This window comes from Phodopus roborovskii, unplaced genomic scaffold (assembly GCF_943737965.1).
Source record: "Phodopus roborovskii unplaced genomic scaffold, PHOROB, whole genome shotgun sequence".
NCBI lineage: Eukaryota > Metazoa > Chordata > Mammalia > Rodentia > Cricetidae > Phodopus > Phodopus roborovskii.
In genome coordinates this window covers 28,223,959-28,242,266 of record NW_026126517.1, presented here as the reverse complement: position 1 = coordinate 28,242,266, position 18,308 = coordinate 28,223,959, and the positions used below count along the sequence as shown (strand labels likewise).

Genomic DNA, 18,308 nt, shown 5'->3' with positions numbered 1-18,308 from the left:
ATGATTGCAATCTAGGCAACTTTTGGTGTATTATCAAACACAATTTAAAACGAACTTGTTTCCTAGGATTTGTACTAGAAGATTTGGAAGTTTTTTAAAAACACAAAAACTGTATCCATGGGTACCCCTCAACCCAGTTCTGGTCTAGGACATTTATGCTGCCTTGATGTATCAACGCAGACCTGAGAATTTCGTGGGTGAGGGTGCTGAGCCTTGGCAATCATGTCCAAAAGAGAAGCTCTTTAAGTTCACTTTATTCATGTTTGGGGGAGGGAACGCTAATTTAGGATCTAAGAAACGTAGCTGCTGTCCACTGACTCCAGAACTCTACACATCACAAAATTGAGGCTTTGACTCCAAGTCTTGACTGGTCCTGAAAGCTGTGACCTCAACAGAAGCCAGCTACAGATGGGCCACAAGCGCTCGAGGATCTCTAAGGAAGAAACCCAGGCTTTCCTGTAGTGACAGTTACCAACTGGTCGGTTCTCCGGTGGGGGCGGGGCGAGGGAACTAAGGGAAGCGTCCTGAGTCACCATGGAGACTGGGCACAGAAGCAGTCCTAGCTGCGAAAAGGAGTCCCACGAAATCTGCTCCCCTGGATTACTGGTGTTCACAGGGTGCTCCGAGCAAGATGCCAACTTGGCTAAGCAATTTTGGCTCGGGGCGTCCATGTATCCCCCTACGGAATCTCAGCTGGTGCTGACCAGAGACAGCAGTCAGCGGCTACCGGTGGCGAGGCATTCTAAAGCCCTTGTGAGGGGTGAGTAGCACTGCTGCCTCCTAGAAGGAGAAACTGCCTAGTCTAGTGGTAAAAGAATCAACTGAGAAGTATAAACAAGCAGTAATAGGTATATGCAAATAGTTCTGAAACTGCTGTTACATATACAAATACAGCCTAAGAGTCCCTTAAGTGACGCTTCTATTTGCCAAGTAGGATGGGTTAATCTAAGAAAAAGATGTGTGTTGGCTAAAAAGACATTAGAAAACATAAAATTTGAGTTCAAACTTGAAAGCCTGAGAAAAAGTTGGAGGTAGAGTCAAATTTAGGAACCGCCTTCCCTGACTGACAAGCCTCTGGCCAAGGATATATAAAGTATTCTTATTCAATATTAATAGCTATAGAAATTCAAATACTTTTAATGTCTGTTTTTTCAATAACTTACTTTCCATTTGTATTTCTTAGAGAAAAATCCTGTCTTGCCCTTCCCCTTTGATCATAACAGTAAGTACCAGGCTTTAAAACCCTCAAAAGATAGACTCCCCAGACTGTCCCTAGGCTTTTTTAAAATGTAAATATTTACATTGTGGTATAACTGAGTTGCATACTTCATACCTTGCCTCGGGGCCCAAACCACACATCCAGAAGATAACTTTCTGTACTGTGTGACTAGAAATGTAGATTAGCATCACTGATCCTCCATGTAAGGATTCAGGCATTGTGCTGGCCGTCCCCCTCCCCCGCCCCCTAATTCCCTTTCTAATAAAACTTCTCAATAAGCTCTGTCGGCCAGGCATGTTTGTCCCTCCACCTGGGTCACCCTCGCCTGCCATGGGATCTGTCAAGCCCTGCCATGAGTATTACCCTACCCCTACTGGCACTTCCTCTTTGGAGACTATTTCTTGCCTCAACTCATGCTTACTCATGATCTAAAGGGATTAAAGGGTTCCTGGTGGTAAAGACAATTAATTCAGTCTCCAGCTATTTATGATTCTGGTTATAAAGTTTCAAGACAGTATATATTTGGGTCCCCTCCTGCTCTATTAACCCATATCCAATTTTATGACAATACTATAAGAATCACGATAAAGTTATTTCAGATTAAATTTGACTTTATTTACTCTAGAGGAGGTGAATGTCTTTGCTAAAGTCCAGAAGATTCAGGAATCTGAAGAGAAAGCAATGTATCTCCAAAAGGTGGGCCAATGCTTCATTTCTTCTGATTTTCATTACTCTTATAAGCATTTTTGATAAATATTGTTTGTTTATTGGTGCTGAGGATATTTTACTTTTAAACACATGCAAATAAAATGTGTTTTTCCGATATCTCAGCCTTGAAAAGTTTTTGTTAGAATTTTAATTAAAAATGCAGAAATTCTTGGGGCTGGAGAGATAGGTCAGTTGTTAAGAGCACTTGATCTTTCAGAGGACTTGAATTTGGTTCCCAGTGTCCATGGCAGATGACTCATTGCTGCCCATTAACTCCAGTTCCAGACACACACACTCCTACCTTTTAAAAGCCAGGTCTAGTAGCACAGACCTCTTTTCCAGTAGGTAGAGAAGCAAAGGGCAGAGACAAGAGAATCAAAAGTTCAAAGCTAGGTTCTAAAGAAATGGATTAATGATTAAGGATGCTTGCTATGCAAGAATGGGGACCTGTGTTAAAATACTCTCCAGAACCCTTGTAAAAAGCCAGGAATGTTGTGTGCCATTGTAACTCCAGTGCTATGGGAGCTGGAGACAGGAAGATGGCTGGGGCTTGCTAGCTCCAGGTTAATGAAATACTGTGTTTCAAGGGAAGAAGGCAGGAAGTAATAAAGCAAGATACACAATGTCCTCCTGTGGTCTTCACATGCAAAGAAGAGCACATACCAGCACAAACAGTGTGCATATCACAAACACAGGGGGGGGAGGTTGTAAATTTAAAGACATATAGCAAGGATACTTAAAATAATGAATTCACAAATATCAAAAACCTTCCAGGCTAAGTGGGCAATGTAGAATTAGTTCAAGGCCTGCTTGAGAAACTTGGTGAGACTGTTTTATAATTTTAATAAATGTTAAAAAAAAAAGAGGGGTGGGAATATAGCTCAGTGGTGGAGTACTTAGCTAGCATGTGGATCCCTATTACTACAAAAAAGAAAATTGCATTCTATTAAACTGGCTATTCTCAGTCTGCCAAAGCTCACAGGAACATCAGAAACATAAATAAACATAGATTCACTTTTCAAAAAAGCCTCAAACCATGCACAATAGAACAAAAATACTTTTAAAATGTGAAAATTATTGTCTTAATAGGTCAAAACCAAGAGAACCAAAGTATGAGTCTGTCATCTGGACCTGTTTTAACTAAAAGCTGATATAAAGCCTTTGTTTTGTTTTGTTTTTGTTTTTTTGCAGCCACATGATACAACTAGAGCTTTTAACTCAGCAGCTAATGTCATGATTAATAGCAACACTTTGTTTGGTTCGTGGATAAACTCTTATTTCAGTATCAAAGCAGAGCTAGCATACCTATTTTAGCCTAATGTATTTAGCCACTGAACATATTGGCAAACGCTAAAGGACATGCTAGGAATTCCACATAAATTACAGATCAATTCACTTTACTTTTCTGGTGACAACAATTCACTTAAGACTACCGGTGATTATTTCAAACAAATTAAGTGATTAGAAAAATTAGCACTTTCTTCTCTTTTTAGATTATTAAGTATCAGACTCTGTCTCAAGAAAATACTATATACTATATAACAGAATTGTGTAGGGTTTTTTAAAAGAATAGTGTGTGTGTGTGTGTGTGTGTGTGTGTGTGTGTGTGTGTGTAAGTGCAGGTAGGCACACATTCCACTGCATGCATGTCAAGGTCAGAAGGTCAATTCTCAGGAATCAGTTCCCACCTTCCACCTTGTTGAAGGTCTTTCTCATTTCTGCTGCTGGCCTATTTCCAGATGATTCCATCTCTGCCTCCTGTCTTCCTGTGATTACAGATGTGTACCACTACATCTGGCCTTTTACATGGACTCTAGCATCAAACTTGAGTTTTTAGGCTTGTGTGGCTAATGCCTTTATCCATTGAGCTATCTCCTCACCCTTTACAGAGATTATCTTTTCATTTTTAAAATCATATTTTGTGTGTTTGTGGTGTATGTAAGTTAGATGGCAACTTGTGTGAGTGGGTTCTCTCCTTCTATCATGTGGGTCCCAGGGATCAAACGTAGGTCATCAGGCTTTACAGCATGTGCCTATATTCTCTGAGCCATCTCTCTATCCCCCTTTATAGGGATATTTTAAAGCTTAATTTTCATTAGAGCTGGGAGTATAGTTCAGTACAGTACTTGACTAGCATGCATAAAGCCATACATTTAATTCAATTCATGCATCACACTTGCGCACGCGCACGCACACACACACACACACACACACACACACACACACACACACTGACACACATCCTTGAGCCAGGAATGGTGACTCGTCCCTATAATCCCAACAGCTGGGAAGCTAAGGCAAAAGGAGCCTTATGAATTTGAGGCCAACCTTAGCTGATTTCCAGGCAATTTCAACTACTTTGGTACTTTTGCAATTTAATTTTCATTGTACTTCATTTTAGAAAGGGATCAGAAATAAAGGTTAAAAACAAACTTACTAGTCAATTTTACAAGCTTTTGCCAAATAGTAAGAATGATGTGAATTTTGGGGGACTATAATATTATATGCCCATATAACTAATCTTAGAACAATCTTCCATGTCTTATGTCCTTTTAATTTATTAACTACTCAATTCCACATCAATTTATTGAGAGCCAGTTTGGTATATGTACTATGTTAGATGCAGTCAATGATTATGATGTGCTCTTATGATAAATGTAAATGATAGCACAAGAACATATGTAACTAGGCATAGTAGTATGCCCTTCCAAACTCACCGTTTAGGACGTTGTGGAGAACATATGACGTTACCAGTGAATTGTTTGATATGAGTGCAGACATGTTATGGACCTCAATACCTTAGCCTTCTCCTGGTCCTTGTTGGCAAGCTGTTCAAAAAATGTGGCTCACAGATTCCTCCTCCCCTACCAAGATTAACTAAACCCCACTCCCTGTCAGGTTTATGTAATAACTCTGTCTCCTCATTCAGCTGTATAAAATAAGCAGGCAGAGTTTCCTGGCTGCAGTATCTCCACTAGAGTGCATAAACTATCTTATCCCAGCAATTCTGTATGTGTGTCTGTGTGTCTATCCTTTCTTCATTCCCTTGTAGCCCCAGTTTTGTTTTCAGGACTCATCTGTGTGAGTCATAGCAGGAGGCAGAAGAAGGAAATTCATGAGTTATGTCAATAAGCCTGAGCTACATTGAATATCCTGTCTCAAAAAAGAGAAAAAGAAAAAGAAAGGAACGGAGGAAGGGAGGGAGGAAGGAAAGACTGAAGGAAAAAGAAAAAAGAAAAAACCAATAAAAATGCCAGGTGTAGTGATGTATGCATACAGGCAGGTCCCTGTACATTGAAGGCCAGCCTAGTTTACATAGCAAGTTCCAGGCTACATAGTGAGACCCTGTCTCAAAAACAACAATAACAAAGATCAAAATTAAAGTTAAGAAATGAAGAAACCTTCCCAAACCACTGAGTTTTGAAAATTGTTTCTTCAGCCTGCAGTACACTTTCTTGTCACTAAAATGCCCTTCCTTGTCTACATTCAAGGCCTGGCTCCTATGACAGCTTGCCAAAAGTTTTCCTGGGACTACCTAGAAACTGAACAGTGCTTTCCCAGTGCTTACCTATGACATCAGAATTGGCCTCTCAGAGTGCTGTATAAAGGCTCTGGTCTGTACCTGAGGCAAAGATCCATGCTCCTCTCTGCCCTGCTAGATTGTAAGCACCATAATTAGCTGCCTTTAGAGACCACAAGTTGGATCAGAAGCATAACTCTGACACTTATCACTTATGTGACTGAGCAGTGGACTTGAACCCTATCATAATCAACTTCTTCAAATAGCAAAGAAGAAAATTTTAAAATATCCATCTCAAATAGTTGATGTAACCTATATAAAGTACCTGACCATAGTTTACCCTCTATAATTGTCCCTTCTAAAGAAGTCCTGTCTCATTTGCTTAACTCAATGTTTTTCTGGATACTGCAATTCAAATATTTGTTCATATGCCCATGAACATGTAACTATGTATAATGACTGAATGACCACTTATGCAGTAATATTTTTGTTGGCACCGGTAGTTTTTGTTCTTTTGTTGGGTCCTGGAAGTTAAACCTAGGGCACCATGCATGTGACACAGGACCACAACTATATTATCAGCTGTCCTTTCCACATAGACTCATCTGGAAACTCTTCTAGGTTGATACTCTTTTACAATACTTCCAAATGCACAAGCACATCTCCTGTCATGTCAATTTTGCTTTTATCCCATGGGTGTGAATATTAGAGGAAAGAATGTGACTCCATTAGACATTAAAACAGAATCTAGTTTTTGGATACTATGGCTTTTCCGAATCTATAATACCCTCTCTGCATTGTTGATACCACCATTGATAATTTGAAGCTTGATGGTAGAAAATGAATGGAAGAAGACATGGGTCTTTTTGCTATATTACTTTTTTAATTTAATTTTTCCATATTTTGAACATACACATCAATAAGGTATGTTTCATCTTAAAGGGGTGAAAAAAATCCCTATAAATCTCTTGAAGGTGCATTTATCCATTTTCTTAATATTAAGAAAATCCTGGAAATTTCCATCTCCCTGAAAGTGGCTTTACAACCTTCCTTCCCAACAGATATTGATTTTTCAGTAGCCAAGGTTTTAAACTTTAATGTTCCTCTCCATTTTGGAATATTTTCCATGTATACATTATAAATGATTTTGTTAGTGAGCAAAATGCTATTAATCACAACTACTATTTCAGTGATAGACATCAATGGCAGGAAATCAAAAATAATTGAGCATGTCAAGATTAAATGGCTTACTGTGTCCATAAAGGAAGTCTTATAGCACTGTATTGGACCATTATTTTTCCTTTGAGAGTTCTAAGTAGTCTGAAAAACATAATAAATGAATAGTCAGCTAATTCTTTGAAATCATAAAACTAATTTGCTTTCTAGTTTTGCCACCTTAAGAAAGCTCTTTAGCTGATTATCTCTTTATGAAAAGAATTATAAATAATTTATTTTCTAAGAGAGTGAAGAAGAGGTCAGAACAGTATTTTAAGGCATATACATAGACAGTGCATTGGTAATGTCCACCTGGAAGCAATTCTAACCAAAGGTTTTTAAGAGGAAAATGTGTCATCTGAAGTACAACATCCCAGACAAGCTCCTTACTGGGAATAGGCTTTCATTCATTCTGTCACACATGCTATGCAACCAATACTGACAATAGCATTAAATCTTCCCCAGAAGTTTGTTACATGGTTCTTGTTTGAACCAAAAGCAAGTCATGTCATGATGTCATTATTCTTAGAAACTTGGGAAGCTTTTCAACATTATTGTCTATTATCCTACACTTGCAGAGTAGTAAAAGGGACACTTAGAATCATTATGTCAGCTTCAAAGAGCCAATGGAAGACAACAGTTTCCTTAGAGTTGCTTCAGGAGCAGCTGATAGAAGAGACTTCTCTGCTGTGTCAGTGTGATAAGAATGAGCTTCCTAGTTGTCTAAATGGTCCTAGTAGGAGTTATATTACCTGAACTAATATAAAATAATATTTATGAAATTATTTTTCTGCCATTAAAAGAAGACAATAGGATTGCTGGATTCCTTTGCAACAACAAAACATATTGAGTTACATTTTGCTGTTCCTATTTCATCCCAGCATACAACTGGAACAATCATAAAAGCAAATTCTATTTTGTAAGCAAATTATGAAAAACTAGTACTTTCTTGTTTTGACATCAGCTTTAACATCACGTTGTTTTAAAAAAATTATTCAGTATTAGCAAAAATTTAGGGGAGATGAGAAATTGCTTCAGTCTTTCTTAATAAACATCTAGAATCCATGAAAATACACTTGGGAAAAGAATCAGAGTTTGAATCAATATATGTATACATTTGTCCCATAAAATCCAGCCCTATCTGGGTGGTGGTGGTGCACACACATTTAATTCCAGCACTGGGAAGGCAGAGGTAGGTGGATCTCCAAGTCTGAGGCAAGCCTGGTCTACAGGGAAGTTCCAGAACAGCCAGGACAACCCTGTCTTGAAAACAATTTTTTAAAAAAACCCAGCTTTAGAATTATATAGACCTTCCCTTCAAATGCATCCCTTTCCCTTTTTTCAAAGATCAGTACATTTTGTCTTCCGTGTGCTTCACCAGAAGAACAAAGTAAAAACATTTTAAACTATTAGATAAGGACTCTCATTAGCCATCTACTTAGAAAATATAAATAAATAAAGCTACTAAATGTAAAATGATGCAAAAGATATTTTTAATGAATGAATCATTTGAAGATATGGACAAAGTAGATGAAATTTTTGAGTTGTTGAACACACAAATCTGCTGAGCACAATATGTTCTTTTGCCTTCATGTTTCAAATCATACTGTGACAAGTATTTTTTTTAGTGTGTATGTGTTCTCCTATGTGTAACTTTGCTATTTTAAATAGCCTCCATGTACTGAAGTGCACCCTAATGTGTAAAAAGACCATGCTGCAACTTACGGAGAAAATGCACACATCCTATAAGCCATGCTCAGGCCTGAATTACCACACAAGTCCTATGTTGATAAATCAACAGTATATTTTGAAATAGGAGCACACATAAAACAAGGTTATATGTAGTTCCAATGATGAAATTCTGTAGTAGCCAAAGGCTGTCAGGAACCTAAGAGCAATAGCTTGATAGTCACTATTTTGTTTGCAATAACTTTCTAGAACATAACTACTGCAAATAATGATAATTAAGTGTGCTCTTTGAGTTGATATAATCATAGTTTAAATGTATGAAAGTATCTGCCTCCTACCATACCTCCCCACATCTAGTTACTGTAATTAGTCCTTAATGCAACTTGTACTGTGGTCATTTGAACCACTTGTACTTCCAAGAACTCACCAAAGATAAAAGATAGCTCTTGGCTGTGGTGAAAATGTTTCTTTATTATATTTGAATCTCTAAGGTTTCAGATGACAAATGTTCCCAGTGGATATGACAGATGTTGGAGTGGGTAATGATATTAGCCTGTAAGTCTTGAATTGGGCATTGCCTAGGTGTCACTCCTAGACACGAGGATGCCCCCAGTCCTGAAATGTAGGGTCATGGGGCTATACTGAACTTTGTAGGATGTTGCCAAAAGCAACTGAAAATTCTGCTGGCTTAAAGAGATGTAAGCAAATTAGAGATCAAAGCCAAAATACACAATTTCAAGCTCAAGAGGGAGCAAGCAAAGCTGTAAAATAAATAAATAAATAAAATGGGTAATGGGATGCAAGTTAGGGAAAATCTCCTTTGAGAGAACTGTTCAAGATTTATTCAAAACATATATTATGTTGTGTCAGGCATTGCCCTAGGCACTAGAATTTAGAAATGAGCAACACAAAACATTCTTTAAAGATACAAATTTACCCCTTGTATGAAAGTTCCAGTCTAATCAGAGAGAGAAATCTTTAGTAAGGGATTGTATGTGGCGGTAGGAGGAGAGTAAGGTGGCATTGATCCAGTCCAAAAAACAAACAAACAAGCAAAACAGTGGCTTTACACAAATCTCAACTAAACTGAGATTTGAAGGAAGAGTGGGATAGCTAGAGCAGAAAAAGACAGCAAAGGGAACAGGGAGAGGGCAGTCCAGGCAGCAGGAATAGCATAAGCAAAGACCGTCCTAGGAAGGGCCCAGCACACTGCAGAAGCCACAGAGTCAACGTAGACACTGAAGAGGAGAGGTAGGCATAGTAGAAACAATGACATGTCAGGAAAAGTTCTTAAATTTGAAGATGATGATATTGGGCTTTTTTGAAGAAAAAAAAAAGATGAGAGTTTTTTCATATGGAGAATGTATTGATAGGGGCCAGAAGTTTGGAAACTAGACTAGAGTTCATTGTAGTCATCCAACAGGAAGGTGATGGTATCTTAGTGACAGTGGTACTTAGGAAATAAAAAAGATTATATGCTGGATAGAGAGGGTAAGGCATAGCCGGTATCAAAAATAGCAGTTTTCTGGCTACAGTACCAGGATGGATGTGCCAGGAGATAAAAGTCTTGCCTAGGAAGAGAAGTATGGGCCTGGGGAAAGTTTGAGAGCCATCTGTGTGAGGATCCCCTCCCCCTCCTTTTGGGCAAGACAGGAAAGGCATATCTGAGAGATGAGCTCAATCCCATTCATACAGTCACCCTGTCTGTGAATGGTGGAAATATTAGTCTCAGTAGTCCTTTTTCATCTAGAGACAAATTTCGATAAATGCTGCAGATCAAATTGTCAACAAAACATATTTCAATCATATGCTGAAAGCTATCCCAAGTATATGTGTAATTTCTGAAATTTTAAATTATATTATCTATTTTGCTCATATTTTCCTCAATCACATTGCATTCTTTAAATGTACTTTTTAAAGTGATATTAAAGAAGTCTTAAAAACATACCATATTAGCATTGTATCATTGTTTTGGGGGGGTGGAGGTTGGTTTTGGGGGGGATGATTTTTAATGGGAAGAGTGAGGCACAGTCATACTCTGAAGTCCAAGCTGCCCTGGAACTCACAGTAATCCTCCTGCCTCAGCCTCCTTAATGCTAGGATTATAGGCATGAGCTACCACATTTGGCTGTGGGTGACAGTTTTAAAATAAGAGCTACATTCTTTAGGCAATTGGTATTGATTTTTTCATACTTAATTGAAATCTATATTCTTTATAAAGTCTACATTTAAAATTGTTTTGTATTAATTCTCATAGAATGACTTGTAAGTTTCTTCATTTAATAAATTGCTATTTTTAAAATGAAGTTTATATATGTTAGAGCAAACTGAGCCAAGATAGATCTATTTCCAAGAAGTATGGAATGGTCTTAGCACTGCATCTTTTTCTGCAAGTCAGCATCCTTGCTCCTCTGATTAATAACCCTCTATCACATTCTGTCCATTCTCATAGATCACTACAGTCAGTCCTGTTTTCTGTCCATTCGTAATGATCACTGTGGTCAGTCCTGTTTACAAAACTCAGATTGCTTCTAAAGAAAGTCTCTTCACTAATTATTCAGCTGGTCTTTTTAAACAGTAGATTATTTGAGAGCTAACAGTTCTGCATCTTATTACAGTAGTGAATATAAATTCACACTGCAGCAAACACAGTGTCTACACAGCACATTCTAGTTGGCAGGTGCAGGGAATGGCAAGTTCATGAGTGATGCTGAGCAGAGTTTTTTTCTTTTGAAACCAAGTCCAGATGTGTGAACATTTTATTTTAGTGATAATCTGCCTTAAGTCAATTATACGTTTTACCTTCCATTAGACTGCATTTGTAGCATACATGTGAAATTTGCTCTAACAAGGGTTAAGATTCTGTGAAGATAAGAACTGAATTATCCTAGTTTACTCCTGATCACAGACATAGTTTACTCCTGATCGCAGACACAAAATTAAACATTAAATAACACCTAAAGAAAATGAAGATCGCATAATATAGCATTCTAAATTTGAAGTGTAATTTCCATTATTAGTTAATATAATCAAAACTCTCATCACAAATACTTCATTTACATTAACAGTGATCTTAGAAAGCTTGTCAGTTTGTAAATATCACTATAACTTTTCCATGACACCCTTACCATTTAATCATGCTTTTGCAAAGTACCATGTGCAAGTAAATTGATTTTGATCAAGGATGACCGAAAACTGGATTAGCTGACCCTGATATCTAGGCCCATATCACATGATTTTTCTACTACAGCATAATATTTTCTGTGATAACAGAAACTGTGTCTTCTTTCCAATAGTTGATACTGATTCTTTGTTTTTTAAATGAAGTTTGACTGTCAGTCCTCCCTCTCACCTGTCCCCACATCTCTTTCAAAAGCTCTAGCAGGTGTTTGAAACAACAGATGCATGGAGTGTGGAGTCAACTAGAACTGAAAACAGGGTTCAGTACTGGGTTTTGTCAGTTACTGCTTGGTTTAGTGACCCTGAATAAGGATGTCTATTTTTCTGTGTAAGAAATAACAAGTATTGCCGGGCGGAGGTGGCGCACTCCTTTAATCCTAGCACTCAGGAGACACAGGCAATACAGAGAAACCCTGTCTCTAAAAACAAAAAAAAAAAAAAGGAAGGAAGGAAGGAAGATGAAGAGAGAGAGAGAGAGAGAGAGAGAGAGAGAGAGAGAGAGAGAGAGAGAGAGAGGAGGGAGAGAGAAAAAGAACAAATGAAAAAGTATTGTGAGACTAAACACACAAATCCTGAAGCCCAGAAGTTACTCAATGAAAATTTGTTCAAGTCCTCTCTGATCTTCTCTTCTTCCCTTCCATTCTTTGCAACAGTTTGAAAGGATTAAAAGATGTTTTAATCTCATAATAATAATGATACTTAATACCTGCAACTTATTAAATGACTACCATTTGCCACTCATTCATTATATTAAGCATTTCTATCATCTCCAGTTTTCACAACTTTTCCTCATAGAAGAAAAATAAGATTCAGGAAACTGTTCCTTTTATCTACTCAAAACCACAAACTTCTAACCTATGTTAGTGATTACAGCTAGAGGGAAGAAAGGAGGAATTAGAAGTCATTAATCTCAATGTAAAATTGGGATTCAACGCCAAACTTACCTGACTTAATTAACCCATGCTGCCACTAAATTGCTTGGCTTTGAAAAGCCAAGAAGTAAGAACTAAATGCTTTAACTCCAGAGTGATAAAAAAATTTATTAACCACCCATCCCACACTAAATGTATATATTGTATCATCATATTCTAATTTCATGTAGTCAAATTTTATCTTCTATTTTTAAGAAATAGCATAAATAAGTATAAACTAATTACCAAAGGTAATGTTTTAAATGTTAATCATAATCGCCTTATGTATTATTTTAGGAATTAAATATAATGTTCTACAAATATGAACTTCCAATAAATAGCTCATCCAAAACAAGATGTAAATTGCAAGGATTTCTTTTCACTACTGAATTGCATTTAGCTTTCCTGTAAGAAATTTCTTAGAATAGTTCACAACATTTTGTTCAGAGGACATAATTGTTTACAGTAGTTTCGTTATTCATTCCCAGGAAACATGTCCAGGAAGCAGGAACCAAATAGTTACTAAAATCTATTCTGATAAAAAAAAAATGGGGGGGCTGAAGGCCAAGAAAAAACGAATATATTTTTGTCCTGTTATTTTTTATCTGATTAGTAATTTTTTGTGAGAATTTAACTTCCTGTGATGTCTCAAGAGTTACACAGAAAAGAATTATAAAATGTTGCTTATAGGAGGATTTTTTCCTTTTTTATTTAATATTTTTCTTATTTTACATATCGATCCCACTTCCCTCTCCTTCTCATCCTCTCATACCCCCCCACAGGCCCCCCTCATGGAAGGGTGAGGTCTTCCATGAGGGATCATCAAAGCTTCCTTCAGCTGAGCCATGGAGACTGGAGAACCACCTCGATGAGCTAGCATCTGCCACTTGGACAGAGCTGTGCACTGCCTCCTCTGTCTCAAAAGCTGTTTCCCTATCCTGCCTATCTCCATCATGGAACCCACCCCCTCTACATCTCTGAATCCTGGGCTCCACACACACCCTAGTGTGAATGAAGGTTCTTTATCTCAGTTCTGGCCTTGTGTGCTCTACTACACCCATCATGGAGCACTACAAACTATCCACTTTTTCTTCATAAGTGCCATGTCTCTTTCCAGACAGGAACTGTGTCTTGTTCAGACACTAACATAGGAGTGTGACAGCCTAAGTTCTTATTGTGAATTAAAATGAATTTATTATTTAAAGAACTGATTTGGAAATACAGTTGATGTGGGTGAAATTAGTTTCGATGGACTCACACTGGAATCCAATATGACTGAAGTCATAAGGAGAAGGTGACCTTGACTAGCTGGAAAAAAACAAAAAAAGATCAGTGGGTATGGAACGAGGGATAAGAGGGTAATAGAGGATGAATGTGATCAAAATACAGCATATACACATATGACAGTAATAGAGAAATCTCAATATATATAAGTAATATGTTCTAATAAAACTTTTAAAATGGGCATAGTAAACAAGAGATTATTGAGGTCACTCCTTCCACAGCAAGGTATATGTTTTATGATTAATTTTTTCTGTAAGTAGAATAAATATTGTAATAACAATAAAAATAAACACAACCCCCTCCCCAGGTGACTGTGTGAGATACAAGGGAGAATGGACAGCAAAGGCAGAAACTGTAGTTCTGTAAGCCAAGGAATGGCACAGATGGCCAGCAGACCATTAGACCATAGGAAGCAGCCCAGACATCAATTTCAGAGGAAATTGCACACTCCTTGGATATAGACTACTAGCCTCTGGAACTGCAAGACTAGGTATTTTAAAGTGAACAATGTGTGATGCCTAGAAACAGAAGCCCAAGCACAGTGTGCAATACATTTGGATGGATAGTTTGGCTTGAGATTTCCCCATCTCTGAAAAACACGTTTCAGTCTCACTTTGTACTTCTTTCTTCTAGCCTTGTTCTAAACAGAATGTCCTTTTCCCCAAGTTTGTCTGCTCTGTAGTTTATACATTGATATGTCTTCATGCCTGTGATAAATTAGGTTTTGTGCTTATGAAAACATACCTAGTATATGAAATCTGATAGCCAAGAAAAAAAGGGGAGAGGTGCAGGAAAAAGCTTTGTCCTCAAGTGCAAGTTCTAAGGCCACACTCTTTTGTTGTGTGCTCAGGTGAGGTGTGATCTCTGGGTTTACTGACCCTATACCTAACTGCCATTTAGTGTCAGTTTCCTTTGGTGGCCAAAAGCTAAGACTTTGTCATCAATATCTGGATCAAGCCCAATGTGCCACTGAACAATTGAGCAAATTGTTTAACCTAACACTGCCTCACTTCCCCAACCTGTGAAATGGAGGAGGACATGACTGAATTGTTAAAATCATAATAAACTATTTTAGATATCTTAGGATAGTTCACATGGTAAGGTCTAAATAGAAGTTGGTTGTTTTGAGCAAATAAAATCTGTAGGTTAAAAACCAAAACCAAATTATTCTGCACAGACCTATTGTAGAAAACATATTTTAACATCCTGCTAATGCCAGAAAAAAAAATTCTACCTTCTATAGATACAAGCTTTATTGTTGTGTCAAAAAGCTCACTATTTTTCTTCAAATAGGCCAAAAAGAGAGATGAGATCCTCCAACTCTTAAGAAAACAAAGAGAAGAGAGAATTTCGGTAAGTGTAGTGGTGGGACATTGGATAGCTGACTGGTGGCTGCATGACTGTTGAGAATGTTCTGAGGCTTTGCAGGCTGGCCCTTTAAGTCTGTGCTCTCAGGTCTTGAACCTTCTATGCACCAAAGACTGAGAAAAATTGAGTTAAGTAACTGGACAGCCCATAAGTAATACAGAGCTCCAGAAGAGCTCTGATAGCAGAACAAGGTCTGAATGTTGGGAAATCTATTGTTCATATGCTATAAAGCTGTAGGTTATTAATATGGACTACTATGGACTACTTCATTGCTAATGATTTTATAATGGTTGTTCTTTGTAGACAACAAAAATAAAAACTTAAGTGATTAAAACACATATATAAATGTACATATATATACATATATACATATATATATATATATATATATATATTCACTAGAAATATACACATGTTCAAACACACACTCCTGAATGGGCCTCAAAGTCTTTAATCCTTATATTTCTGAATGAATAGTTCTTAGGTGTAAGAAGCTTGTCTTTCTAGACTCCGTGATGAGTTTACCTTAGGCTGTTTCCAAGTGGATAAACTTCAGACAGAGGAAGTGAGCATTTTCCTTTTCTATTTTTCTAGAAAGAATCAATTTCATTACCTTATAAAGCCAAAGCCAAAGTACCTGAAGCAAAGTAAGTTTACTTCCAAAACACCCCTCATCTTTTTATTTACTGTCTTTAAAAGAACATTTTTGTTTTTGTCTCCTACCAACAAATCTAAAAATCTATGCCACTGTGTTGGGGTTGTCTTGCCTTAAACAAACACACTTCTCCCTGTAGGGATGTGTGCCCATGTGTGGGTGCCAAGTGGCGAGTAGGTAGTGGAGCCTCTGTGTGCCTCCCTGCCCCTTCTCACCCAAGGCTAGCCTCACCTGCCTTCATGCCCTCCTAGGTCCATCTTCCTGTGATCAGTCTGCCATTGCTAGAGCATACCCAGTTCTTATAGATGAGCGGCCACATTAGCCTGTTGGTGACAGAATACTGTTAGACTGGGACAGGAACATATTCTAGAAGAATCTGAGGGAACTTAATAGGACTCTGGAAAGTATCCTCTTTTCTTGCTGTATTCAGAGAACAGTTGCAGAATAAATAAGATTTTGACTGTTTCATTAATGTTGAATCCGACTCCTTTAATGTCAATAAATAGCCTTGAAGAAATTGTGTCTACATAGCTTTTTTAAATCACTAATTACCTGTCTATTTTCTACATAATGCTCCATAACTTAGTTTCTTGCCTTCAAGAAAGATTATTTGACTTACTGCCTATGAGTGGATGAAGAAAGCTTAATGGAAAGACTTATTAACTGACCCAGATGATGGATAAAGACTGCTGTTTGAATAGCACAGACATGTCTGGGTACCTTAGACTTTGCATGCAAGTTATTATCCTTGTTGATCTGCCTAAAAATATAGTATTTTACAACCTAAACATAATTCAGTGAACAAATGAGCTTAGTAGGGTCATTTACTATAGCAGGGGGTGATTCAGAACAGCTATACCAATGAAAATTAACTCCCACCCCAAATCAGTTTTATAGCTCTTACAGAATTTAACATTTGAGCATGAGGAAGTATCACGTGGAACCCCAAAGAGGCTTTTGTAAGGGTCTTCTGGGAATCTTATGCCCTTTCTTCCATCTAAAAGTGCATGTTAACAGTCCCATTATCATGGGCCTAGCTAATCTGTACTGTAGATTATCACATTGCTGTGATTCAGGCTCAAGGTTAAAAGGCAATTTTAAATTTTTAAATTCTCACTTAATTTCTTTTGTAATATATTCTCTCCTTAATCCCAAAGCCTGGGTTTCTTTCCATTTCACAGTGGCATCTTCGTCTGAATGTAAAGAACCTATGTACTATTCTTTTGGCAATCACACTCTACTATGTGTCCATGTTTTATAATTAATTAACTCACTATCCTCAAATTATTTAACAGTTTACATAATTTTATGCCTTGTCTATAAATATATTGTAAGACCCTTGAGAAATTGGATCACCCAACTTAAGTGGATATTGGGATTTAGAATATACTTGTTTTTAAAAATCTGGAATCCCCCAAAATATTTTTTAAAAATTAAAAAAAAATCTGGAATCCCATATAATTATAATTAAGTATTAGCTAATTTGGGAATTAATGTCTCTATACTGTACACTAACTCATACAAATATTTCTTAAATTTTGTAAGTACTCTTCCCTCAATCTTGTCCACTCTACCCCAAATTCCTATACATAATGTTGCAGGCTTATAATCACTCACTCAGTAGTCCTTCTCAGAATAATCTGTGCTCTTTATAACAGAAAGTAAATTCATACTGATGCTTTAACAGTGATATATTTAGTATTCTCCCTGGTAATATTTGCATTTTCAAGGGGGGACTGAGTAATAGGATATAGGAATAATCTAAGAAATCAATTATGGTAGGAGACTATGGTTTCCACCCTTCACATCACACTTCCCAGTATGATAACCATTTCTCTCACATGTGTTTCTTAATACACATTCAGAATCCATGATGCTGCCTACTGGGGACATTTTCAAAAGGGAATTTTCATTCCCCTGCTACATTGTAATAATAATGGCTGCATTTTATTGTATAGTATTGTATAGGAACTGACTCTTTTTGCTGCCTACAGGGAAGTCTCATCAGAGTCAGACAAACAGGAAGAAGAAGAAGTCAAAGCCTTGGGATGATCTGATTGACATATGGTAGCAGGTGACTGACATGTATTCACCTTTGAAGCAAATTATGCTAACATCAGAATCACTAGGTAAAAGATATGCAGATTCCAGAAATTTGACAACTACTAGCATTCATGTTAAAATAGACTAAAATAAAAGTTAAGAATACAGACAGGTGGGTTTTGTCAGTTATTGAATATTTATATCTATTCCATTTATTGCATACCATGTTTTCGTCATTCTGTAATCATCTTTCTCATCTTACACATCCAAAACTCCTGTTTTTCTTTTATTTAAAGAGTACTTCCAGGGTTTATATATTTTATTTGTATTATGAATATTCAATAAGCAAGAATATGAGGTTCTATATGCCACCTAACTTGGGCACTATAGCAAAAAATAAGGATGAAAAGGCATTCTTAAAAACTTAAAGACTTCTCTTAATAATATCCCTATCCCAAAATTTGGCTTATTCCATTTCTAGAACAGACCTTAACCCAGGGCTGAGTTGCTACTGGA

The 18,308-nt window shown here is 37.2% G+C and overlaps 1 protein-coding gene across 2 annotated transcripts; it reads left to right on the top strand.

Annotated features, from left to right (window-relative positions):
- The first annotated feature begins 340 nt into the window (after positions 1-340).
- On the top strand, positions 341-17,961 carry Hoatz (HOATZ cilia and flagella associated protein). 2 transcript variants are annotated; one of them, XM_051196910.1, is made up of 6 exons: positions 341-760; positions 1,184-1,222; positions 1,845-1,915; positions 15,020-15,079; positions 15,689-15,741; positions 17,744-17,961. In XM_051196910.1, the coding sequence occupies exons 1-6, from the start codon at positions 535-537 to the stop codon at positions 17,799-17,801; spliced, it is 507 nt and encodes a 168-aa protein (XP_051052867.1). In that variant the 5' UTR covers positions 341-534; the 3' UTR covers positions 17,802-17,961. The 2 variants fall into 2 exon arrangements, with proteins under 2 accessions (XP_051052867.1, XP_051052869.1); XM_051196912.1 differs by lacking the exon at positions 15,689-15,741.
- The last annotated feature ends 347 nt before the right edge of the window (positions 17,962-18,308 follow it).